Source organism: Taeniopygia guttata, chromosome 23 (genome assembly GCF_048771995.1).
Source record: "Taeniopygia guttata chromosome 23, bTaeGut7.mat, whole genome shotgun sequence".
NCBI lineage: Eukaryota > Metazoa > Chordata > Aves > Passeriformes > Estrildidae > Taeniopygia > Taeniopygia guttata.
Window position 1 is genome coordinate 333,967 of NC_133048.1, and position 27,010 is coordinate 360,976.

The 27,010-nt window shown below is 39.6% G+C and overlaps 1 protein-coding gene across 1 annotated transcript; it reads left to right on the forward strand.

Moving 5' to 3' along the window:
* Window positions 1-1,384: 1,384 nt before the first annotated feature.
* On the forward strand, window positions 1,385-15,457 carry RRAGC (Ras related GTP binding C). The gene is made up of 7 exons (XM_002197954.7): window positions 1,385-1,795; window positions 5,228-5,431; window positions 6,109-6,308; window positions 7,173-7,287; window positions 8,713-8,855; window positions 10,054-10,202; window positions 10,725-15,457. Exons 1-7 carry the CDS (start codon window positions 1,529-1,531, stop codon window positions 10,874-10,876), a joined length of 1,230 nt encoding a protein of 409 aa, XP_002197990.1. The 5' UTR covers window positions 1,385-1,528; the 3' UTR covers window positions 10,877-15,457.
* Window positions 15,458-27,010: the final 11,553 nt, after the last annotated feature.

Here is a 27,010-nt window from a genome sequence, read left to right on the forward strand (position 1 = left end):
AACATAATACAAAATTCTTATTTGTGATGGAAGCCCTGTGTAATTAGAGTGGTACATGTAACACTACAGGGTGGGGAGTTCTGCCTTCTGATTCATCTAACAAGGAGTATAAAATCCAAGAGGGGTGACATGTGGGTGTGACTTTTTATTATTAATTTTGCTATGTTCCCTCTCTCCCTGAATTGGTTTTATGACTCTTCTGAAATGCAAACTAGACCTTTGTTAAAATAATAAATAAAAGTATAGTAATATTTTAAAGAGCTGCATTTGTTCCTACCCTAAAACTAGGTACTTTAATGGCAGTGGACGACAGGAAAAGTAAAGGAAGGGGGAAATGAAATGCAGTAGTTGTCTTATGTATTAGATTTATTGGCTGTTAGTCTGCAAAACCCATCATAAAAATAAGGAAGTTAAAACTATCTTGAAAATATGGTAGGATGGATCAGAACTTTTGTTAGTCATTGTTATCAAGGGCTAGTGAATGCAATAATTGCTTACCTTACTTGTGTATCTGTTGACCTAAACAGACCAGAAGAGAAGTAAAATGAGTGGGAAATACTGTTTTAAGTCTGTAAAGCATTAATTAGAAATAAATGCCCTGAACCAACAAACTAAAGCCAAACAAGGAAGGCAAGAAAAAATTTCCCCAACCTCTGGAACAAAGGAGAGAAGAAAGTTTCCTTGGATGTAAGCTAGAACATTAAGTTGCACCATGTGGAAACAGAGGAGAGGGTAATGCTGTAGGAAAGTATTGTCTGAGTAATGTGGCTGGCATGTCTTGCTAAAGCAGCAGCCAGGCAGGTAAAGGTGTTAGCCGAGGCATCACAGGGCATGGGCTCCTGACTGTCGGTGTCGGTGCCAGGGAAGTAACACAAACTTACAGTTTTCATAACTGTATTTCCTTCCCTCTGAAAGCACTTGGATGTCACGAACCTTAAATTAAGTTTGTGATGAAATAGCAAAGATTTGTTAAAGCTTCAGCTCAGTGCCAGCTTACACCACGGCAGCTAGAAGAAACTTAATGACTGTTTAATGAAGACTATTGCTTCGCAAGGTAACGTTTTCTTACGCGGCCGCTTCGGTGAAAGCTCCCCTGCCACGGTTGGGTTTGCGCCTTGGGCGAAGCGGGAGGGGCGGGACCGGCGGGCGCTGTCCGGAGCGGGCCCGCCGCTCCGCCCGGGGCCTCTCCGCTCCGCTCCGCCCGGGGCCCCGCCGCTCCGCTCCGCTCGGGGCCCGCCGCTCCGCTCCGCCCGGGGCCTCTCCGCTCCGCTCCGCCCGGGGCCCGGGGCCTCTCCGCTCCGCTCCGCCCGGGGCCCCGCCCTCCGCTCACGTGCGGCGGCGCCGTCAGGTGACTCGGGTCGTCTGACCGGAGCCTTCCTCGCTCGCCGCCCGGCCGAGCCAATCGGCGGCGCGGGGCCCGGCAGCGGCCAATCCGGGCCGGGCTGGGCCGTGCCGGCTGGGGCTGGGCGAGCCGGAGGAGGCCCCGGGACGGGCGCTGGCGGCTGCGGGGCGGCGGGCTCGGGCGGACATGGCGCTGCAGTTCGGCGGGGCGGGCGCGCCAGGCACAGCGGAGGAGCCGGCGTTGGTGGGGGGGAGCTTCGGGGCTGCGGACTCGTTCCCCAAGGACTTCGGCTACGGGGAGGAGGAGGAGGAGGCGGAGCTGGAGGGAGGCCCGGGGCCCGGTGGGCCCGGGGGCGGCGCGGGCGGGCCCGGCGGCGGCGCGGGCGGGGCGGACTCCAAGCCGCGGATTCTGCTGATGGGGCTGCGGCGCAGCGGCAAGTCTTCCATCCAGAAGGTGAGGGGCAGCCGGCGGCTCCCCGCCCTGCCTGCCGCGCTGCCTCTCGGCGCCGAGCTGGTTCTCGCTGCTGTGCTGCCGTTCGGGCAATTTCTACTTTCTATTGTGGGCCCGTGTGGCGAAGTTGGAGCGACGGGAGCCTCCTCCTTACAGACGTTTACTTTCCAGAATGGACTCTGATCGTCTGCCCTAGAGAGGAAGGTTGTGTAGCATAGGTTGTAGCTTTTGTGTATTTCTTCACTTTTAAGGCTTCAGAAGTAAAAAGTGAAGACACTGCTGTGAAATTTATAATGAGTTGTTTTGTTACGTGGTATAGGTGTGTGGTGGTTAGTTAGTGCTTCCACTTGGAAGACTTGAGCCGTTGTTGTGCCCTTTGATGCTTTGAGAGAGACTTCTGCTTTTGTGTGAGCAGAAAGACAGCCTCTGGTTTCCTTTAGCCGGAGTAAACGAGCGTCACTTCTCAAGGAGGAAATAAAACAGTTCCGGTGCCTTAGGTTTGTCGGTAGCTTTGTGAAGTCACTAGTGTTTATTAATAAAAATAAGACAAAACTGACTTTTCATTTGCCAGGTAGCTCGCTAGAATTGTAGCAGTCAGAACAATCCTTGTTCCTCAGTGCAAATGTTGTTTGCAGTCCCTCCTGTGAACTTTCCAGGTGATATTTTTATGGGAAGATGTTACTAGCGAAATGCATAAGTCTCAGCTCTAGACTTAAGGGCCTCAAATTTGTTTCAGATGCAAGTGTGAAAATCTACAGAGATTTCTATAAAGTTTTTGTGCAGAGAAGCCTTTATGGACATTGCAATATAGAAGGTATGCATCTGCTTCTTTTAGCAATCTTATGCAGACTGCTTGGCGATCCAAGACTACAGTAAACGAATGAGTTCTAAGCTGATTTTGGCCTCTGTTAGTGAGATCTTTTCCATTGTGCTATGCTAAAATACAGTGGCAGACTGGATTGTTGTTGCTTTTTAGCCTTATCAGTTATTCCCCATTATTTAGGTCAAATGCTCCCACTGTATGTGCAAATGTACTGCTTTCACTGAAAGCCTTTTTCTAACTCTTTTAGTCATGTGAATGGTATTCGTTGTAGACTCTTATTAGAGATCTGATTGTATTATCCAATTTTGAAAAAATTGAACCCTAAAAACTAGAGGAAGACAGGAGCTCCAGATTACAGACAGATTTCAAGCCATTACAAGTCTCTTTATAGATGTAGCTTTTGGACTTTTTTATGGCCAGGATTGGTAGTCTTCAATTCTTTGAGGGCCTATTCCAGTAGTTGTGTAGGAAAGGAATAGTCTCATATTGAATATGCAGTAAGGGGACATAGAATATTTCTTTTGCCAGTTACCAACCTTACTTAGGAATTAGAAGCCATGATTCTGGTACCTAGGACCTCATTGTGAGGCTGCCTGAGCAAAGTCTAATATAAAGAAATTTCTTATTAACAGCGCCCCTGCTCTTAAATCTCTCTAGTTCAAAAATAGGCATAGGCAGACCTAGCCCTTCTGTCTGGGCACTAGCTGTTTATCCGCTTGCCAGAAAATAGGGATATATGGAAGATAAGCACTGTATTGGGGAAAGCATTGGCTTTGTCATTATCTAGAAGTTTCTGTGAAAAACACGAATTATTAAATAATTTCATTCTTCTACTGAGAGTAGTATTGACAAGAGAACACTCACAAAAGAAAAAGCCAGGGTCCTGGGGAGGGACTTTTTTTCTCCGTTGGTCAATTGGGTTTTCCATGCTGGTGTAACCTGTGAATATTCAGTAGCGAATTGTCGGTAGATTTTGGGAATGCACTGATTGCCTCAGTTCATAAATTTATGTGCAAACTTGCATAACTGGACTTACTGTATGTACTGATGTAATAGGGAACTGGAAAGAGTTCAGGTGGAGAACATCAATCTGATGAAATGTGCTATTTTGGGAAAAAAAGGAAAAAGGAGGTGACAGTGCTGCTTCCCAGAGACTTACTAACTTTAAACTGAATCTACTAATTCTGTCCTGCTTTTGTGGGAGATGCTGAGTTCCAAAAGAAATGTGGATTTCAGAATACTTGAAAATTAAGCTGCAAACCTTGAATGCAGTACAGCTGCTGTGTATCTAGAAGTGTTCTTACTTCTCCATTCAAATATCCTGCTGTTTAAAATTTCATTTAGACTCTGGCTTCCTAAGATGTTTGTCCCAAGGAAATAAATTCTTTCCCTTGGCCTTAAAAATCTAGGCTGAAGTATTACTTTGAACCTCACTAAACTGTACTGGGTGTGGAGGTATTTGTCTTGCAGTTTTTTTGACAGTTTGTTGCATCAGGTCTCTAATGACTTCTGTAACTGTATGAAGCATTTGAAGAAACCAAGATTAGCAAGTTTGCCGCCCCTATTGTGAAGTTTTTTAGATTTACCAAGTGTTGTATATGAAACTTCTTTAATTTTTTGCAGTCCTAATGTATGACTGCATTGTTTGGAGTAATTTTCATATGGTCTAGTTGAGTTGCATTAGCACAACGTTCTCTGTTGACACTGTTTTTGCTACAGGCTGCTTTTGCTGGTTCTGTACAAGGAAGGGCTAAAATCCCGGTGGGGCTTTTTGAGTTCTGGCAATGAGTATGTTTGTCATCCTGCAGCTAAATTGCTTTTGCCAACTGGTGTGAAATCCTTCATCCTTTCTTTGGTGAACTTTCACAGGAAGTTCCACCTACATATGAGGAATGACTTATTTACTGTGTGGATGGCTGAGCCCTGGAACAGCTCCCCAGAGAGGGTGTGGAGTCTCCCTCACTGGAGCTACTCGAGAGCTGTCTGGATGCAATCCTGTGCCATGTGCTCTGCGATGACCCTGCCTGAGCAGGGATCAGATAACTCCACTGTGCTCCCTTCCAACCTGACCCATTCTGTGATTCTCTACTCAAAAGGAGGTGTTAATAGATGGCAAACTACCTAGCTGTCTGGCTCTCTAAAACTGAGATGTTATTTTTGTACTCTTTGTTGTTGTTTAGGAACCATCCGATTATGTTGTGTTTTAACACTTGACACCAGACTAAAAGCAAAGTTTCCTTTAGGAATTTCTAAGACTGGAAAGGAAAAGTTCTTAAAAGCTTGCAGTTATTTAATTAACTGGCTTTATATCAGATCTGAATGTAACAGAATTTGAAAACACTGTGCTAGTCTTGCAGGGAAAGAGAGTAACTTGGATGTCTGTGCCTTCAGCCAGTAGGGTTATTTATGAAAATGTTTAACTGTATTCAGTTACTTGATTCTTCTCAGGGGTAGGGAATTTCCTTAGCTGATGCAGGAAGCTGTCTATTTACCAAAAGGAAGGTATTCATTTTAGAATGGGTAAACTTACTTGCAGAATTCAAGTCATAAATATTTCACTAATTTATTCTAATAAGGTAAAATCTACACTATTATTTGTGTTCTTTTAACAGGTGGTGTTTCACAAAATGTCTCCCAATGAGACTCTGTTCTTGGAAAGTACCAACAAAATCTACAAGGATGATATTTCCAACAGTTCATTTGTGAACTTCCAAATATGGGATTTTCCTGGACAGATGGACTTTTTTGATCCAACATTTGATTATGAGATGATCTTCAGAGGAACAGGTGCTCTAATATATGTTATTGATGCCCAGGTAAATACAAATCACAAGGAAGTTTTAATTTTGCTTTTTGTGTGAAAGGAATGATCAAGAGGCCAGTAAATTATACTTTTAGATAAGTTCATAAGGCTTCTGCTGTGTATGAAGAGATGCATTGGCAATCTGATTTCTAGTGTGTGGTTTTGTTTTGGTGAAGTGACTGGACATATGCTGCTGGTGGAGAGAGTGGAAAGGGCTCTGAACTCTGAACGTACCTGTTCTGTAATAATAGGGAGAATATGCTCAGCTAGATGGTCTGAATTATCCCTTTTTTCTGCTCATGAGTTTAATTAATAACAACACACTTCTGACCTCAGTTTCCAATATTGGTACTAGTGGGTGTCTGGTAGTTTCTAATAAACCTGGGAATTACACCTTGGGAGGTTTTCTGGTTATTAGGAACATCTTGGAGATCACTGCTCCCTTGTGCTGGAGTTGGGGTGTAACCCAACTTTTGCTCTGAAGTCTTGTATAGCTAATGAAACTTAATTGACATAAAGAATCTATGCTGCTTGGATTTATGACACGTCAAGGTATTCTCTTGTCTGTCACATACTTCTATTTAGTTACAGAAGTGAAGGTCTTGCACTGAAATATTTTGTCTTTATGCAGAATGGAATAGTTGTCAGGCAGCAACTTTGTCATTCATTCCTGCCAAAACTGATTTACAGGATGACTACATGGAAGCTTTAACAAGACTCCACATTACAGTTTCAAAAGCCTACAAGGTCAACCCAGAAATGAACTTTGAAGTTTTTATTCATAAAGTTGATGGTTTATCAGATGACCATAAAATAGAAACTCAGAGGGATATTCATCAGAGGGCTAATGATGATCTTACAGATGCTGGGCTTGAGAAACTTCACCTTAGGTGAGTTAAAGACTCTGGCATATGTGATTCATACTGTTGCTGATATGCATACAGATTAAAGGCTTTTAGATGTAATACTGGAGCAACTGGAGCAAGGTCTGGGTAGTTTCTTAATATTGATTCAGCTTGCATAAATAAGATACACTGCTGAATTTATGAGCAAGCCTCAGCTGCTAGGCTGACTAGAAAAGAGGCAGGTTACTGTATCAGATTCCAATCAACAGATTTATCCCTGCTTGGTGATAATTGAAAGTATTTCACCTTGAGTGTGACAGATTTGTAACAGATTTGTGCATGTGGGCTGGAGGGGCAGGGAGAGAGAGGGGAGCCTCTGCCTTCCAGTCCTGACTTGCACTGACTTTTCCCTGTGATTAGTGTGATTGGTTCTAAAAGCTTAGTCTGTTACTTGAGTTTTGGCTCACCTTTAAGGTGTCTTCTACAGACACCTTTGAAACAAGCTGTCTTTTCTCTGGATATGTTGTTCTTTTGATTCTGTGGAGCCAGTATCTCTCAATGTTAATGTGAAAATAGTGGAAGGCCAGGAACAGGACTGGAAGAAATCTGAATTTTACACCTTTGTGATAAGCACTGTGTGGCCCAACTGCATTCTAACAATGTTCAAATTTTTATTTTTGGTCTCCCATCTCTCAAGGATGGGGAAAATCTGTTTCATATGTACTCCATCTGCTCAGAACCTTGGTTCTTTGTGCAATGTCCAGACATATTTGTGATAAAGGCATCCCAGGCAAAAGTAGCAGGCCTGAATGTTAGAAAATGTAACTTTAACATTTCTGTTACAATTCGGAAATACTCTTGAATCTTCTTTTTCTTTTTTTCTTTATTTGCCCTCCCTCCTCCTCTCAGCTTTTATTTGACCAGTATCTATGACCATTCAATATTTGAAGCCTTCAGTAAAGTGGTACAGAAGCTCATTCCACAACTGCCAACCCTGGAAAATCTACTTAATATCTTCATATCAGTAAGTGTTCATCTAACAGAACTTTGAATGAAATTCCCAGAATGGTAAAGCAAGTTCTTCCGCTAAAGATTGCTGTCTAGATCTGCTCTTGAGAGATTTGGGTGGCACTTGTGTAGGTGTACTCTGGCAACTTGGTTTTCTATATTAAAAGCTCTTTACCACAGCTAAATTGTACTGATGTGTGCTTTGTGGGCTTTCTCTAAATATTGACAAAGTGTGTTTTGCCTGTTTATAACAGCTGATGGAGGCTTCCTGCCTGCAGGGTATACTGATTACTTTGCTAAGGCACTTAGAAGTCTAATGTAGCTGTACTAGCCAGAGACTTTTTTGATAATATGAACTTGGCCTTGGACTTAGCTGTCTATTTCATATGACCTGTGAGACTTTTGCCCTTATTCTTTTAGTGTTTGTGTTTCTTATGGAATTAGCAGCAAAGAGAAATTTGCTGCTCTGTACTTTTAATCAAATAAAATATCACCCTAGAGACGAGTCCATCTCATTTAAGTTGTCTGTGAGGCAACAAAGAAAAAAACATCTACATCCAGGAGGAGCTGGACACTTAGACATGTCACCCCATGCTACCATATAATGCTTGTTTGGTAGAGGACTGTTTGTAATAACCGGGCCCAGTGGATAAAGGGTATGTTGACCTTGCCCAGTGCCATGAAGATGTAATCTTGATTCCAGAAAGATTGTTTGGATGTCTTCGGGACACTGTCCTGGGTATTCAGGCTAGCTAGGAAGAGATAAGGAATGCTTCTGGTGCATAAATAGGAAAGAAGCTTTGCCAGTAGTGTATGTGTGATAAATTGAACCACAGAAGGCTTCTGAACTTAATATGAGCATATGCACTTTACCAAAGTGCTCAGTTACAAATGGCATTGTGCTTTCCTGTAGTTATAATGTGGTACTTTTCGTGGACTTTTAACTTCAGAAGCTGACTTTGTTGCTCTGCATGTTAAATTGCATGGCAAATGCTTCATGCAGAAATTGAGCTGCCAAGATACTACAGGCATAAAATGTGTCAGCATACTGCTATGAAATATCTCATCTCTGAGCCCAGTTCCTTAGGAGGATGTAATTATGGCTCTTCTGGAGTTAATAGAAACACACAGAAGAGGTAAATTGCTGAATATGGATTCTGGAAGCATAGTAAAATGTAACCTTAATAATGATTACTTAAATAATAAATTAAAAAGAATTGTAACAGAGTCCCCTGTTTTATTTTTGTCATCTATATGATGTTGATTTGTACTGTGGCAACAAGGGTATTGTATTTATAAGGTACATGCTCTAAATCTTGAATCTGTCTTAAAGCCTCTAAATTGCATGTATTTAAACCATTTTCTGCTACTAAGAATGTGAAAATGTATGAATTATACTTGAGACTTTAAAAATTAATCCAAATTATTTCTCTTTCTGAAGAATTCAGGGATTGAAAAAGCTTTTCTCTTCGATGTAGTCAGCAAAATCTACATTGCAACAGACAGTTCTCCTGTGGACATGCAGTCATATGAGTTGTGCTGTGACATGATTGATGTAGTGATAGATGTTTCCTGTATATATGGGTAAGTGATGAATACTTTTAGGAAAAAGAGAAAAAAGTCTTCTGAAGGTGTAGAATAGGTTACAAACTGTGCAATTTTTGCTGGCTTTGTCATGCAGCAAAATGTTATCAATTGATCTTTAGAGCACATTGGTTCTGTGAGTAACTGAAATAAATCCAAATTATTTGGCAGCATTTATACTTGGTTTGTTTCCCTACTGGTGGCCCTAGACAGCTATCTGACATTTGTAGAAATTGTGTTTCATGTAAAATCTGAATGCTGCTGTGTCTTGTTTGGCATGGTGGAGCAAGTACATAAATACCTGCAAATAACTGGGGTCAATAGCATGCCATAAGTGTAACTTGCAGTGACATTGTTTGGAGACTTGCTGCAGTCTGAACAGAATAACATTTGTGAGGTAACTCATCTGCTGCTGACTTTCTATGAAGGATACATATAGTGCTGATATCTCACAATTTACAGCAGAATTATACTTCCCACTGGACTTTAGAAGCAGTTCTGAAGAAGTGGTAACTTGTCTTAGAACTGTGATTGTAGCCTGGAAAATGCAGTGCTACCGAGAAAATACCACAGCATTTCATGGTCTGTCTCCTGATGGGTTGATCCAGGGTTGTGTAACTGTTTGGTTTGGGTTTTTTTGGTTTTTTTTTGTTTTTTTTTGTTTTTTTTTTTTTGTTTTTTTTTTTTTCTGGAGTGCTTAGAAGTAACTTCCAATACATCATTGAATTTTATAGTAATTTAGCTATCACTAATAACTTGAAGATAGAAAACAGCGTGCTCATCTCTTCTTGTAAATACAGGCTGGTGTAGCTTAAGACCAAAAAGTGTCCTGCTCCATGTTGCATCCTCTGCCCCAGCCTCACTAAGGAAGCCTTTGTATTAATTTACCAAAAGTAATTTCATTGAGCTGTCAATCCAAACGTCAAAAGAATGCACACTGGTAGCTTGCTCTTAATTGCTCATCTGTGATAGTATCTAATGAAGGCCTCTGTCCTGTTTAGATCTGGCTTTCCTGAGAATCTTAAGGTCTGATAATGGTCTTACTCACTGATAGTATTAAGACCTGCATTGCAGGTTCTCCATTTGCTTAGTTCAGTGTGAGTAATATTCTTCTAACTGCATTTAACAGCTGTTTGTCTTGGAAGTTACATGTTCATGCCTATTAGATTATGCATTGGGTTAACTTGTTCTTTTTTAGGTTAAAAGAAGATGGCACTGGAAGTGCTTATGATAAAGAGTCAATGGCAATTATCAAACTCAATAACACAACAGTTCTGTACTTAAAGGAAGTAACAAAGTTTCTGGCATTAGTTTGCATTCTTAGAGAAGAGAGTTTTGAACGCAAAGGTAAGAACTTCTCTGCCATTGAACAGCCTTTATCTAATATTTTTTATCAGCTGTAAAATATGAATATGACTTTACAAGTCACCTTGATTTTTGTGTGACTAAATTTGTGTAGTTTCTTATGGGAGGAGTTTTTTATCTTTTTGGAGATAGATATAATGAGGTCGTATTTTTAAATTTGTGAATCATCACTTTAATCACATCCTCCTGCCAAAATGACTTGTGTAGCTAACATGAGCTCTGTCTCTACCATCTGTTCTAGTGGGATCAGTATGGAGCAGTGGGCCCCTTACCTACTGTTTGGTCATGAATATACACCTTGCATTCCAAATGAGTATCTTTTTTCCCAAAAAAATGAGACAGTACAAATAAATATTAGCATCAGTAAAACTTTCTTAAATCTTCTGAGTCTGAATTTATACTAAATAAGTAGCAAAATACCTATTGCTTAAATTTGATATTGATTTTGAAGCTCTGTTCACATAAATGTGCCAATCTGAACACACTTTTTCCTCTCCTTGACAGGTTTGATAGACTACAATTTCCATTGCTTCCGCAAAGCCATTCATGAAGTTTTTGAAGTAGGTGTTGCTTCCCACAGGATCTGCAACCATCAATCAAGCACCTCAAATATGAAAGCAGTGACTCACAATGGCACACCTAGGAATGCAGTCTAGAGGAAAGCTAAAGACCTTGGATAGACTTGTCAGCTCTTCACTCCAAAGTTTTGTGGAACGAGAGAGGAGTAGTCTGAAAGCCTGAAGTATGTTTCAGAGAAGAGTGGTCCTAACTGTGGAACAGCAGATTGTAACTCACGTTGGGCAACTGAAACTACTGTGAAAATACTTTGAGGCCAGTGGAGTTAGAGATGTCAGTTTGAAATCAGCTGTATTGCAAAAAAGTAGGTTTTCAGTTTGGAGTCCTCTTTTAACAGTCTGTGTCTGACTGATGGCCTGGTCAAAACTTACAAACAATTGAGTTGGGTTGTGTGTGAAACACTGAACAGTCACTTGCTTAACTTTTTAAATTTTTAAAAAATTAATCTGTAGAATATCCTCTTTGGCTTAAGTTTACCTCCTGTCATGCAAAAACAAAATTGGTGTTATTAAGGCTTGTGAAACTCAAGCTTTTTGCTTGCTGAGGCTGGTCTCAAATCATTCCATTAAGTAGTTCTTGTTCTTGCTGGTGTGCTCATAGTTCTCATGAATTCTGTGCTTGTTAAGTGGTTGCAAGATAGAGAGCTCTGTTGTAGTGATCATGTGTTTGTTTAGAGAACTGACCTGGAGCTTCATTTTAAGAGATAGTGATACTTTGCTTTCAGACCACACTTCTTGATATATCCCCTTTGATGGAAGGGAAGGATTAAAATCAGAAATAAACTACCTGCTCTCTTTTGCAAAAACATGGATGTCATAAATCTGTGTGATTAATCCTATTCAGGGAACAATTGCATGGCTAACTAAACTGAGATGTCTGCCATCTGTTGGAATAAAGCAGCCACTTTCAGCTATTCCCAAGCAAAGAAATTACAAAGTTACTGACTTTTGATGGTGGATGTTTCTCCACTCTCTGACTGATAATCAAGACAATTCCTAGCAAAATGTCTGAGGGTGTTATCTGTGCATGGCAGTTAAGTTCACTGTGCCATAATTTACTAATAGTACTGGACTTTGAGAGTACATTGATTCTGTACTATGACAAACATCCTCTTGTTTGTCGCTGTGCAATCTGACTAGAATAGTGGTTTTTCTGACTTTGTGAATTCTGCTGACTTTCATACTATGGGCAGTTTATGTGAATTATTTAATTTATTGGTATTATTACTGCAGATGTCATTGTGTACACCAGCCTTGCTGTGCAGGAGGCCCAGCCACTGGCCCATAAAGACCTTGCCTCTTTTTACCTGTCCCTGTGTGTGTATAGGTGTTGCAAAGCCATTGGACCAACTATACAAGTCCCACTACAAAAGTTTCTGCAAGAAAAACTAATTGAAGTCATCTCTGCAACTGGTGTATTTATGTGGATAGAAATAACCATGGGACTGCTTCTGTGCTTATAGAATGAGCTTCCATTGATATATGTAAAATTGAATATACATGCATTAACATTGGGGTGAATGCACATACTGTGTAAATGGTTTTTTTACAGCAGGAAACTGGAATTTAAGTGCTCTAGGTCTGTTCTCTTAAATCTAGGCTGAGCCCCTTTTTGCTAATGGAACTGCAGAGCTTTTATTAAGGGAGTGCAGCAGGCTCTTAAGATTTGGTTTTGTAGTTTGCAAGCACTATCACAGTTCAAATTCTGAAGGTAGGAGAAGAAGTAATTGGCAAAATAACAGGAAGAAAGAATCCCCATTTGTGCAGTGAGTTTTCCATGTTCTAAGTACATGCATATGTTCTCTTTCTTTTCACCCACTACAGGATTTTGTGCTAATAAAATTTAAAAAAAAGTCAAACTGTAACACTATTACTTTTGCTTGTCTTTGTGGACAGAAGTCTACAAAGGCCTATGTGGTTAAACAAACTTTTAAAAGCCATGTTATCTATGGTATACTGAAAAAAAGTTAAATACTACATTCCTATTTAGTCACCCTTAGCTTTCATCTTAATTAAAAGCTGACTCAGAACTAAGCTCTGAAAGTTAAATTTGTCTCTTGTAAGGTGTATAGTATTTCTTTTATTTGCTGAACTAAATCAGATGTTGTTATACGAAGGGAGTCTTAATAGCCTGTTGGTGCTGTAGAGACAGTTTTTGGCTTCTGAATTTTTTATGGTCCCAGGGAGGAGGAAGGATAGGAATTAGGGTTTATTTTCTCCCTTGTGTAGGAACTTGTCTCTCCTTCCTGTGCTGACCTTCTGCAGGGAGAGATCCTATTAGAGAAAAGGGAAGGCAGTATCACAGTATCTCCAATAGAAGCACTGAACTTACAGAGGAAACCAGCAACTGGGGCTTCACTTTTCTGCCTTTCCCTCTCCCCCCCCCCTTTTCCTCCTCTGAACCTATAGTGGTGTGGACGTTCTGCGATCTTTTTTTCCAAACAACTGAGTATGTGTGCTTTTAAGGAGAAGAATGGCGCTGACAGGGCAGGGCATAGGCAAAACGGTAACCCATCTTTCTGTGGAAGAATAAAGCAATCCCTTGCAAGGTACTTTTCAAAGCTTTGCGTTGTTGGGCATCGGGGCGTTGCTGATGACTGGCTGAGTTTCCCGTTGGCAATTACGCCAGCTGTAGCACAGGAGAGGGATGGAGGGAAAGGCCAAGCCTGGGAAGAGGGACAGAGCAATCAAAGGCAGCATCTCTGCTGTTCTGCAGGTCTAAAGCGCCTATCGTTTGGCTGGGAATCCCAAAAAATCCCTCCTCACTGCATCTCTTGCTCTGTATCTCACGGACAGCAATGTCCCCACGGAGCGTGGGGCAGCTCAGGCCGGAGCGGGGCTCAGCTCGGCCTGGGCTCGGACCGGCGATCCTCGGCCGTCACTCGCGGTGATGATCGCCACTCGCGGTGATGATCGCCACTCGCGGTGATGATCGCCACTCGCGGTGATGATCGCCACACGCGGTGATGATCGCCACTCGCGGTGATGATCGCCACTCGCGGTGATGATCGCCACACGCGGTGATGATCGCCACTCGCGGTGATGATCGCCACTCGCGGTGATGATCGCCACTCGCGGTGATGATCGCCACTCGCGGTCATGATCGCCACTCGCGGTGATGATCGCCACTCGCGGTGATGATCGCCACTCGCGGTGATGATCGCCACTCGCGGTGAAACGCCCACCGGGTGCTGCCCCCGCGGTACCGGAGCTGCGGCGCGGCGGGGCTGGCAGCTACCGGCCGGCCGGGTTCCTCTGTCCGTCCTCATTTAGGAAAGATTCCGTGTTCCCTTTGGGAATAGCGCGCTTGAGTTTTGGGCTTGGAGCAGCCGCTCGCGGTAGACGGCGCTCTGGTAACTCTTTGCAAGAAGACTTTAAAAAATGCCTTTCCACTGAGTCCTGCTGCGGTGCCTGTGCCCATCCTCTCCCTTCCTTTCCTTCTCTTACTATCCCAGCACAGTTTTTTACCCAGACAGTTGTGGAAACGGGTAAAAGGAGAAATATAGCCTTTAAAAAAGGAGTTCTAGAGGTGCCTTTTCTGAATGCTGGCGTTTTTTGAGGCTTACATTTGGTAAAAATGTCCTGTGCTGTCGGTATACACAAGCTGGAAGCTGGGCTTCAAGGGATGCTAATTAAGTTTGCTTATGATACTAAGTTTGGAGGAAATGTCATCTCTTGACGAATTAGAGGGTGGGGCAATCACGGGCTGTGTGAAACCCAACGAAGTGTTGGATTTTGCAGCTGGGATGGGTAACCCTGGACATCCAGACAGGCTGGGGAACGAGAGGCTGAAGAGTGTCACGGAAAGTGGAAGTTGCTGTCTCATATTATATGGTTAAATCTGTAATTCCCTAACAAAATGTTTTAAAAACCTTTTACCCTATGACATAACAAAATAAAGGGAATGATGTTAATTCCCTGTTTTTATGTCACTTAGGGGCAAATAAAAGAGAAGCTATTGTAGTCTGTCCACATCTTGCTTGACTTTGATTTTTTACAATCAAGTTTTTATTGTTGTTGTGCCCATCCCTCTCTCCCACCATCAATCTTCCCACCCTCAAATATCTTTTAGGCTGCTAACTGATTATTCTTTATCTGAGATCTGTAAGAGAAAGTCAGAGGAAATATGTTGAAATACCAAGTAATATTAAACTGCCTGGTTTAATAAAAAAAAAAAAGTAGTGTGATTTTTAGCTACTAAAAATAGTGTGGATCCATTTCATTCTTTTTGGCTTGCAGTGAGTGAATTGGTTATTCAGTGCTCTCCTGTGATCTAAAGATAGTTTATTTTTCATGCCCTCTAGATGGCTGTCTTGTTCTCTTTGAAAGAATATTACACAGTCTGGCAGAGCTGCAAGGCAGAAAGTTTATCTAATTAGTCTCAGTTTTTACACATTTGTGTATTTGCAATGTACTTTAATGTTTATGAACAAAAATTATGATATGTGACTTGAAAACCTTCTGTGAACCACTGTCAGCTGGTATGTCTTCTGTTTCTGGGCAGGAGGTGGATAAGTGCTAACTTGTTTCAGAGAATTGAAAGTATTTCCTAATAAACTTTCCATTATATCAAAAAATGCTAATTTGTTGCACAAGAAAACTTCTGTAAATAATAATATAATTGCCAAACAACAGCTTAATAAAACCATGTCTTGAATCGCCCATCAGCAGTGTGGAGTGAAAACTTCCTGAGGTTTTCAGTTCTTCCTTGTTAAAAAAAACCTCAAAACCCTAACATTTTTGGTTCTTAAAGTTCTTAATTTATTTTGTTAGATAAGCTGCTTACTGCAGGAAGGAGCAAGTCCAGCATTTGCTATTCAGCTGACATCATTACCTGTAAGTAAAAAATCAACTTAGAATGGGACTTGGTATTTCCTGTGTGTAAAGTACAGAGAAGCATAAGGATCTATTGCCCAGTTTTCTGAATTGTGATTGTCTTGGAAAGACAGGTGTCTACCAAGGAAGGCAGTAATCTCCCTTGGAATGGAAAATATGAGCCTCTTCCCTCCAAATTATTATAACTTAGAAATTGTGAAAAACACATTCACTCTCCTGGGAAAATTTAAGAAGTTTAATAAAGGTTTAATAGGAGACAAAGAGCATAGAGCAAAAGAGTGTGAATATTCCTTGGCTGTGGTTTTAGTAGATTTTATCATCACCTTCAGTTTTGGCCTTGGAATACTCACTGTCATCAGATAGTGAGTGCTGATGGTTGGCAGATCTCTACAGGTGTCCTCATCCTGTGTTCATTGGGTGTTACCCATCCAAGCAGCATTTTAATACAAACATACTTATATCAGCTATTGCACTACTATGTCTAAGCTCATGTTACAGTTTTTCCCCAATGCCTATTACCTATATTAAATGGTGCTTTTCTATCTTTTATATGGGACATTACGTGTTACATGGGTACAGTTTTCCCCCAATGCCTATTACCTATATTAAATGGTGCTTTTCTATCTTTTATATGGGACATTATGTGTTACATGGTTACAGTTTGTCACCAATGCCTATTACCTATATTAAATGGTGCTTTTCTACTCTAAACCAACCTGTGAGTGCCAACATCACCAAGAACATGGAGGTAAGGAAGAAGAAAGAGGGAGGAACAGGACAGGCCCAAATCCCTCCATCTTAAAACTTCTGACCCCCATGTACAAAGTAAAAACCCCCCGTACAGGTGCTAAAACCCACCTGTACAATACTAAAAAATTCTTCCCTCTACTTTGTGACTACTTCTACTATAATATCTAAACTTTTGTGACTGCTTGTTCCACTTTCAAAGTTGGTAACTCATTCCATGGCTCGAACCCAAAATCACAGCTGTTTCCAGCTGCCTGCCAGGGTCTCAAATGCTTCTGACCTGGACCTAGAACCTCCAAAAATGTCTGAGGGACATTTTGAGTTCCAACAAATACTACTAATAAAAAAAAGCACTGTAAAATGATAATGAGGCAGTATGCAGTCCCTCTCAGCGAGCAGCTCAGCAGAGCAGAAGTGTGGCCTCAGTCACGGCACCGAGAGTCATTATTGGATCCTTTGCCCAAAGGCTGCGAGCAGCGATGCAGGAGAAGCTCACGCTGAGACGCTGATGGCTCCTTGGAGTGACTGCCAAACTAATCAGGCAGCCGCGGCTGCTGAAGGCTCGCGTTTGTTCCCTGACATACACACTCAGAATCAAACATTAGCACTTACCGGCTTCCCTGCATTTCTGTGAGAGCACAAAGCATCCCTGCTTATTGAGTATGAAATGTTGTTGTTGTTGTTGTTGTTGTTGCAATAATAAAAATTATTATCATTTTTACCAGCTTCAGTTCTCTGAGGTATAAGAAAATGTCCCTCTGGGACTGCTGCAAATGTGACATTTTATTTTGTAAATTGTTTCTCGGATTTGGACAGGGCAGGATGTTCCTTTTCAACATTAGAATAATATTTTTCATTAGCCTAGGAAAGGCATTACTTGAATGAATATTCTTCTGGTGCTTCTCTCCATCGTTATAGTGACAGCACAGGGATTATAATATTAGCCTAATTCTAAACATTTTCTACCTTGTGCTCATCTTCTATTCTTGATTGTTTCAGCATCTTTGCATAATGTGACTGCCACACAACTCCTCTTTTGTAATGATAAAGGTATTCATCCTTGGTCACTTAATATGACTTCAGAATCTTTATTGTAATATCTAAAAGTCTCTTGAAGTTTGAATAGAGTTCCAGTTTCTTTGTGGTATTTACCACGTTGTGCCTTAGCTAGCTATCTGTATTTGTAAGTGTTTATAAAGAGAACAAAATTTGATGTTAAATGGAAGCATGAGAAGCCTTCAGGGAAGGGAAGACTGAAGCCTGAGAAAGCCAAAAAAGGCAGGTTCACAGTAGGCTGCTATTTCAGCATTGTAGTTCTCATATCTTACGTTCTGTGGCACAACATATATTCTGTCCTTTTCCCAATGATGATACTGGAAAGCCTTTGCATTTCTTTACATTGACACGAGGAGTGCAACCTTAAATATCTTGTGTTCATTGTGCCATATAAAAAAATGCCCACTGACCAGAACTGGGCTCCACAAGGGTCTATCTACCAAATTGCTTTAAAGCAAAGAGACAATACCAAAGCAAATGATGGGCTTAAGATTCTGTTTTGTTCAGGATTTGGATGTTTGACTTCAGCGAGCAACTGAGGCAGGCTAGTCTTTTTTTGTTTGTTTGTTTTTTGTAGAGAATACAGCAAGGAGAAGGTTCAGGCAGGAGTTCTATAGCACTGGGAACTTGGCATGGGGAAATTTAGATACACAGGGAGCTCAGAGCTGACTGGCAACTGAGTGGAGCATTTGGGAATTAGGGTGATAGGTCCCACTTAGAAATTTATTGCTGAATGGTTCTTTTATGAGTTCTGTATTTCCTTTTTCTGAAGATTTGAGAGAAGATTATTTAGTTCTTCATGCCTGTGTGCATGACCAAACCAATAAAACTTTTTGATGCTAGGAAGAACAGTTATGGGTTCCTGCCATTTTCAATTGTCTCAAAACATGAACTGTCGAGACTGAGTTTAGTGTTTTCTAAACCAAGTGGTCAAGTCACATGTTTTTCCTCTCTCATTTTCTCTATTGATTATATTTGAAATATGTTGAATCCAGGAGTGGTTTGAAGAGCAGCACTGCAAGTTAAAATGTGATTAAAGCAGAGACACTATAAAGGAGAGAGTGTTGGAGACTTTGATTTCCCTCATCTGGTGGAAATAAATTTGAAATGTAGGATAAACTTTCACCTCATATGTTCCTGTGACAACCTACTTGACACTATGAATTTAACCTCCTTATGGCTGGGTTTAAAAGCAAAACAAAAGGCTAAATTTGGATGCATTTTTGTGATTTTGCATCATTGCTTTATAACTCTGTGAAAGCACATGGATTGCAAATGGTGATTCAGATGCATACAATTTTGAACTTTAAGTATTTAAAGTAGTATTGGGTAATCATTTAATTGTTTAGAGCTTGGAAAACATTATTTCCACATGTGTGTACTTTGTTTTCTTTGAAAATTGTTTTGTGCTTTAGAATGGTAACTTGTCTAGAAAATATTTGTGTATCTGGACTTACTGAGTGATGAATAATAATTTGCAAGCTGTATGGCCAGAGTACTTGTAAATGATTTGCAGATTTTAATGCACAAACTGAAGAAATTTATAGAAAACTTTAAATTTGAGGATTTTGACTTTAAAGACTTTGAGTAATTGTCTCTGCTTTAGATGTAGTGAAGCTGCTGGTTCAAAAGATGTTGATAGCAGCAGATAACAGCAGTTATCGGAATATTTTGTTCATCAGTAAATACTTTAAAATAGTGCCCTAAGTAAACTTAATTAAGGAACATAAATTCAGTTTGAAAATTAGGCTTAATTTTTGAACTTTAAACTTTGAAGAAACTGTAATTCAGTATAACTTAGGGACACAATATCAAGTGTGGTGTTTTCTGGATGATGTGAAGCTCTTGTCAAATCTTGCATTTCAGTGACAGCCATCTGATTTAATTTCTGTCACTTGATAATGTTTTGGTGACTTGGTGGATTCTAATCACTGCTGACCACAGCAGACAGCATAAGTGACAAATTTTGCTCTTCTTATCTACACATTCTTCTTGGGCATATCTTGACTGATTTCTGTTTGCATTGCTTTTAATTCTCTAAACATTAAGACAACAGTATAGACAATGTAATTATTGTCTGTGCTGCTGTTCTTTCATTTTTGGGTTTTTCCATGAAGAATTATGCTGCAGGATTTGTTTGTTCCTTTTGGTTTTGTTTTCTTACTGGCTTCTCACAGCAGGAGATAATGGTAAATGCTTTCTTTCCCACCATCTCATCACTGTATTCCCTCCCTGAAATTTCTGCTCTGTCTTTCTGAAGAATTTCTAGTGTCATCTCTTAAAAATAGGTTTGTATAAGATGGTTTAAATGTGTTTACAGTGCATGTCTTAAACATCTAAGTGGCCAAAGCATTAATTAGGGCTTTTAGACTTTCATTCTGCTCTACTTACTGCTTTGGGCAAATAATTTGAGGGAAAAATATGGATACTTTAGTGAAGGGCAATAAGTTGAAAGAACTTTATTTCTTAGTGTTAAATATATACTGAATACAGGTAGAATGTGAGGCTTGTTTAACATAATAGTCCAGTTTAGTTATTGTATAACAGAGTAAGAAATCCCAAAGGAATTCTTTAGCAAGGTAAAATAGAATTGCATACACTCCTTATTATTGCAAAAGTTTCCTTAATCACATTGTTTAAACTCTGCAATACACTGTAGTGCTTATTAGTGATTTTTCATTTTCAGCTGTCAAATAATTCCTTTTTCTAACTCTGGATAAATAGCATTCTCAATACTTTTGGTTTTAGTTACAGATGATGTATATATGACCAGACAGCTGATAAAATAAAGAACTATTGTGTTTTCCACTGTGTTGCATTTAGAGGTTCAGATGCAATTTATTTGATTTGTAATATTTTATAAAAGTTTCTTCAACTAAAATTCTGTTAGTGATTCTTATTGTCAAAGGTAATGAAAGGAAATTAAATGTTCTTTGACCTGTTATGACAACAGATGGTCAGGGTCCAAAGAGAAATAGTCTCATGGTCTCTTTTTGTTCCTATTTTCCAAAGAAAACTCTATATTATCAAAAGTCCCTATAATTAGAGGCACTGAAAGGTATATTCTAGTCAATGGATAGCATGAGGAAATAAATTTGGAATATCAAAATAATATAATCATATAATATTTGGTTTGTTATGCCATTTGCAATAATGGTTCCCCTTTTCAGATTTTCCTTGTTGTTATTTTGTTTACCAATTTGAAATTTGATTTGGTTTTGAGTTGGAAGTATTCTGAGAAAAATGGAGAAGGATTTTCAAGAGACCCATCAGGACAGAAATGAGTATTTAAAAGTAAATATGTAAATAAGTCTATCTTTTATTGTTTGCTTGCTCTTTTTTGTTGTTGTGGTTTTTTTTGGGTTTGGTTTTTTTTTGGTGGGGCTTTTTTTGTGTGTATTTTTTAATTTTTTTTTTGTTATTTTGTTGGGAAAGAGAGAAGCAGTAAACCTGGGACTGTTTAGGATCTGTATCCTTTGGTATGGAAAAGTCTTTAAAATTTAAACTTTCTTGGTACTTTTTTTTTTTTTTTATTAGAAGCAAAGTAAATAAACTGGCATAGCTAATTATTAAGATATAGTCAGGCTAAGTGGTATTGGGTAAAGGAGTTAATAGAATTTAAGATGAAAACAATTCTGAACTACTTGAATTTTTAAAACCTTTAAGTTTAACATTTTAGGAGACTTCAAGACAGATAACATTGGAAATGGGACACACTAATACTGTATTTCAACCATTAATGCCTTCTTGAACCCATTAACTTTTTAAATGTGCCCTGTACTCAGCTAAATTGGGTTGTCTGGAAATGTTCAAAAAGTACCAAGAGACTGTGGACAATGCGCTGCTGAAAATGGATCACCTCTGCTATTAAAAAGTGCTGATGCAGGGCATTTGTGGTTTTTCACCCTGTGTCTAATTCATACACATGTCCTGTAATTCATACACATGTCCTGTAATTCATACACACGTCCTGTCTCTTTTCAGACCAGTCTTCAAGAGCCTGCAGAACGTTTGTCATTTTTTCTTTCCGTGGTGATCCTTGCACATGATGATGAAATTAATTCTCCGAGTCTTTTCATCCTGTGAAAATCTGACCTGCTTGGCTTACAACTAGATGATTTTTCTTCCCCTTTCTGAAAACTGAGGGCACTGGTGTTTCCATGCTTTGGAATGTTGGCAGAAGAGGAGTGACCGCAGCGTGGGAAGGCCGAGCGTGCCCTTGGCCCCAGCCAGGTTGTGAGGCTGAAGCAGAATGGTGCTGGAGCAGCGAGCCAGGAGGGCTGACCCAGCAGAGCTGACACATAATGAAAGGCTGAGCTGCCTGCCTCTGAGGTGGCGGGGCAGATCAAATCACAGAGGATCAGGCAGAGAGATGTTGCCTGGCTCTGAGTGACAGAAGTTAATAATTAGTGACAATGATTGACAGATCCACTCCATCTGCAGCCCCGACGCCCAGGAGCAGTTATTCCACAGCTGTCTGCAGGCACAATGAACTCCTCAGGGGGAGCAGGATGGGCTCTGATTGACAGCTGCCTCCGAGAGAGACAGGCCACTGACAGTAAAGTCACTGTCAGCAAAAGTGTTGAAGTCTCCCCCTGTTCCCTGGAAGTTTCACTAGCTGTATACATTTATTCTCTTTCATTTATCATGTCAGGTGGGGTTTTAAATATATTATTACCCAGGCATTTCTTAACTGCAGGGTTTTTTTCCAGTGGTAGTGGAGAGATCCATACACAGTGAGATGATTTCGCCTATCTGCAGCTGAGTGAAAGAGTGTAGACCAGCATACTGACATCTCTCCAGCTAATTAATCTGTCTTTCTGTCTGTTGGGAAAGAAGAAATATTGCATTACTTTCCCTCTATATTGAAATTTTGAATGGTCATGTAACAACGCACTTTTTTGTATTTCCAAATGTTGCTCTTTTTCTATTTCCAAATGTTGCACTTTTTCTATTTCCAAATGTTGCATTTTTTCTATTTCCAAATGCAGAAATGGTTTATAAGTTAAGTCTGTTGTACTATCCTTTCAGATTTGCAGTATTGTAGCAGAAATATAGGTTGGTTTTGACAGAGATAATAATCTGTGGGAGTTTTTAACACCGTGCATGAAACTATGATTTGTAATGTAAAAATGTACTAAAAACATTAAAGACAAGGCAACTAGGTCCTGCATTCTGTAAGGTAGATATATATAAGGAAATTTATTGCAGCATGCTTAACATATTCATTTCATCATTTTACCTAAATATAGATTATTTGTTCTATGAAAGTAGGTGCAGATAGCATTAATTTAATTTTGGGTCTTATTTCATAATACTAAGAGCCTTCAATGTTTGGGAAGATTTAAGAGTATAATTATTTTTAGGTTTTCTTTTGTTTTGTTTTATTTTCTTCTAAATTACATTAGTATAAGCAGAATACATTTATCTGAACCCTATATAAAATTGCAGTTGTGAAACATTAGATGCCAAGGCATTTCCATTTAACAGGAAGTAGGACTTACCCTACCATGCATATAAAAAGAAATTCTGTGATCCATTCATAATTGCCTACTTTCTTCCCTCTAGCACATGAGACCACAGAAAAGAATAGAATTGCTGCTCCAGCAAATTCCCACTGATGCTGTAGTAGTCTTTGAGGATGTTATTTTTGCACTGTTTTTTTAAGCTCTGAGGTGAGGTCTTTCATTAATCAAATATTGTGTACTTAGTAGAGGAGATCTATGTCTAATTTTATTCCTGTTTCCTTTTTCATTTGGAACCTCTCTCCACATTTCTCTGGCTGTACATTTCAGATTGCCTGGATACATAGAAAGCTGTCAAATGTAGAATCAGCAAAACACTGAAAGAAGCTTCATCTTTGATGTTTTCATAACAACCCTCAGTACGTTTATAGTGATAAACACAATGCTTTAAATTCAAGTTTGCTGGTTTTTTAAAAATTCAATCAATTTATGTGGTTTTTTTTTTAAAGTGATCAGATAATCTTCATGCACATTTTGTTCATTGTGATAGACAAAGAGGAAATCGGAATGGATTCAGCCTTAATAGAGGGTTTTTCTGCAGGAAGGCTTGGTCAGCTTCCATCTTTTTGTTACAGTTCTCTTGTTCTATTATGGTACTAAAATCTCTGCTGCTGCTCCTGTCAGGCCAGGAAGGAAATCCATCCCTACAAGGATGAGATGAGTTATTCCCACCATTGCAGTGATCAAAGTAAAGGCTCCCAAAATCACCGAGATCCCACTGGGGGCATACATTCACTCTGGATTTAAGCATCTTCAAACTGTATTTTAGAATAGCTTCTATGCCAAGGCTTCAGGCTTCATGCAGAGTAACACCATTCCACTTCAGAAGGCTCCAAGCATCTTCTTGTTCTTCAGTTACTCTGCCTGAAGCCTTCTGATGATGTGTGGTGTTACTCTGTTTGTTTCCTAATATCTCAATCAGCAAACACACCATATTTTGTAGTGATATGCCAAAGAAAAGCAAACTAATTGGTTTGCCAGAAAAATGAAATAAAACCCATCTGTCTGTTAATGTTTTAAAAAACCCCATTTTTATGAAAACCTGGAGATCATAATTTATTGTTTGCTTTGTTCTTTGTTTCTTTCAGTTGCACTTTTTTGTGGTGTGATTATAATAAGTCTAAATGAAGATTTTCACTTTTAAATCAGCTTGGATTTGTTACTTGTCTGGGAGAATATAGAGGGTGCCGTGGTGTTTTACAAAATTCTTTATTTTGAGAAGTCTGTCTTGGCAATGTGTGTGCTGAAGGATGGCCAGTTACTGAGTTTACAGCATAGAGTTTACTTCAACAGGACAATAAATTGAATGTTTTCCCTCTATTTATCTGTTAGTTCTTTGGGAGAGGTTTTTTCTCATTTCTGTTTTGTCTGGGGGGGATTTTTGTTGGTTGGTTTGGCATGGTTTTGGTGAGTTTTTTGTTTGTTTTTTTTGGTTTTTTTGTTTGTTTTTTTTTCCTGGGTTTTGTTTGGTAGGGTTTTTAAAAAATGAAATTGGAAAGAGCTTTGTATCTTCAGTCTTCTGCCAAATTTGCTTGGAGTTCATTAACCAGATGAAAGTAATGTATGGAGGGCTACTGTCATTCATGAATCTGTAAAACTCTATTGAAAGGAAGGATACCATCACTGCTCTCCCTCTGCCCTTCTCCTATGGCTCTATTAACTTCCAAACCTAAACCAGTTTACACTTGGATATCTACCCTGGCTTCCTCTGACTTGCTCTTGCTTTACACTGTGGTAAATAGCAAACTCTAGTAAAATTTCTCTATACTTTGTGCTCTGAAGGTATCTATAAGACACAAACACTTACTGAGGTATTATTTTTTCCTTTTAATGGTAGCAATTTCAGATAATTGCTGACCAAAAAATCCTAGCATGCTTTTATACATTGATTATTGAATAGCTTTGACTAAAGAACATACTCAGATTTCCTTAAAGCTGCAAAGCATGACAGAGATCTTCCTTGAAGGATCAAGAATGCTGTGCTGCTTTCTCCTGCTCGCTTTTTTTGAATAAGTCTTTTACTACATGGCGTTAGAAATGGGGTGAGAAAGTTCTTCCTTATACAACATGACTGTTCAAAAGCACCAAAGATTAATGCTTTTTTTGATTATCATAAACATCAAGCAAGTGCATACCCAAAGGATAGAATTGGCTGCTGGCATTTGAAAGGAACTTCCATGCTTTAGCTTCTTGGGTATTCTTTGGTTTTGAGAAGATCTTGTCAGTCATCAGGTTACAATTATTTTAAGTAATGCAGATATCAGCGCACAATCTCTGTCATCCTCTTCTGGGAAATAGTCCTGGATTGTCTCCCTGCTGGCCTTCCAAGTAATTATTTCGCTAAATTAACTAGAAAATTCTGGGTTACTGTAGTGAAATAAAGTTCAGCATACAAAGTTATTTCAGTTACTGCAAAGTCTATCCGAAAAAGCTCTTATGCAAAATGATGATAATATTTCAAAACTAAAGCAAATTTGTTGTTTTATTTTAAGGGGCAAATCAGATTACTCTTCTATTAAACTATGTTGATTTTCCAGAATGTTTTGTTTTGGACTTTCAATAGTCCAGTTATGTGCCTTTTCCCATTTCAAACCTTTCCTTAATCCACAATTTGATTAAAAAGACCCGGAAAGAACAAGGCCAACTGAGAGCGCTGCTTTGACCAAGCTGAGGGGCAGAGACTCCAGCTCAGAGACTGAACCTTTGGGCTTTTTGGACACATTCTCTCAGTCTGAGGCTTCATTTGCAAAGTTCGCTGTCCATGCCTGTTAGCAGTGAAAGTCAAGTCTTGTTGAGTGTCTGTTTGCCAGCACAGCAGGAGGTTCATCAGCTATCTTTGAGCAGGGCTGCTGTCGTTTCAGCTGACATGTACAAGAGGCAGCATGCCTTGCAGAAATAAGGGTGTGATAACTATACAGCGAACAAAATATTCTTAAGGCATCAGGAAACTAAACATATCTCACTGTGTTATACTTCGTCTTCGCAATTCAAAATGACACGTTTTTATAAGTTCAACAGTTATAATGGAATCCATGTGTCTGGCCCCGTGAACGTGACCCTTTAAAACCCCTGAAGTTTTATGGACTGCTTTGCATAACAGACCTCTAGAGAGACAGTTTTTAAAGAGAAGGGGGGGGGGAATCCTTCATCTGCTAAAAGTGTGGTTAGAAAGAAGCTCCCCCACTGCTGTCATTGACTCACAGGACTTAAAATACTTAGTGGAATGAATAAGTATCAGCTGAGACAATTTTTTTCCATCTTCATCATTTTCTTCTTTCCCTTTGTGTTTTGTTTACACATCCATTCCAGTGTGTGCTGCCTCATCATTATTATTACTTCTGAGCAGATGACCTTACCAGAATGATGTATCTAGCTGTAATCTTTGTCTCATCATTAACAGCCTGCTGTGAATCTGTTCTTCAGTTAATGGCCATTGATCCAGTAATGCACATTTCCTCAGTGATACTTTCCCCTCAGAATGTTACTTTTTCTCCTTCTCAATGTACAGTAATTAACCCTTTTGGCCAGTATAGTGAGATCACCTCCAGTGCTACACATAAGCCCTGCAGGGATATGGGGAAACAGATGCTGCCAGCACTTTATTGTTTAATTATGATTACAGATGTTTTTGCACTCAGGAGACTTGTCTGTCTTGGCAGTACATTTCCCATCCAGTCAGTCAACAGAATGTGAAATATGTTTCTGGGTTGTTTTTGCAATACAAAATTGAATCACCTCCCAGTAAGAAGAAGCAGATCAGGTATTTTTTCTATAGAGTAGTGTTAAAGTATCTGACCCTGTGTAGACTTGATTTCAAACCGATATTATTATTATTATTATTATTATTATTATTATTATTATTATTATTATTATTATTATTAATGCAGGCTCAAAATATGGAGGCAGAGTGGTGTCTCCAATGTCATGGGAACTTATGAGCTATTAATGAGCTCACAAAGCTTCTTGAAGAAAAATGTATCACCATTTTGGCATTTATAGTAGACAAGCCTTGTGTTGTTTAGCAGAGATTTCTGGTATGTTTGTTAAACCC

Bases quoted from the DNA above. Each gene is read 5' to 3' on its own strand.
- RRAGC (XM_002197954.7), top strand. From the start codon at position 1,529: ATGGCGCTGCAGTTCGGCGGGGCGGGCGCGCCAGGCACAGCGGAGGAG. The intron at 6,309-7,172 runs GTGAGTTAAAGA...TCCTCCTCTCAG, and splicing joins CTTGAGAAACTTCACCTTAG to CTTTTATTTGACCAGTATCT. The intron at 10,203-10,724 runs GTAAGAACTTCT...TCTCCTTGACAG, and splicing joins AGAGAGTTTTGAACGCAAAG to GTTTGATAGACTACAATTTC.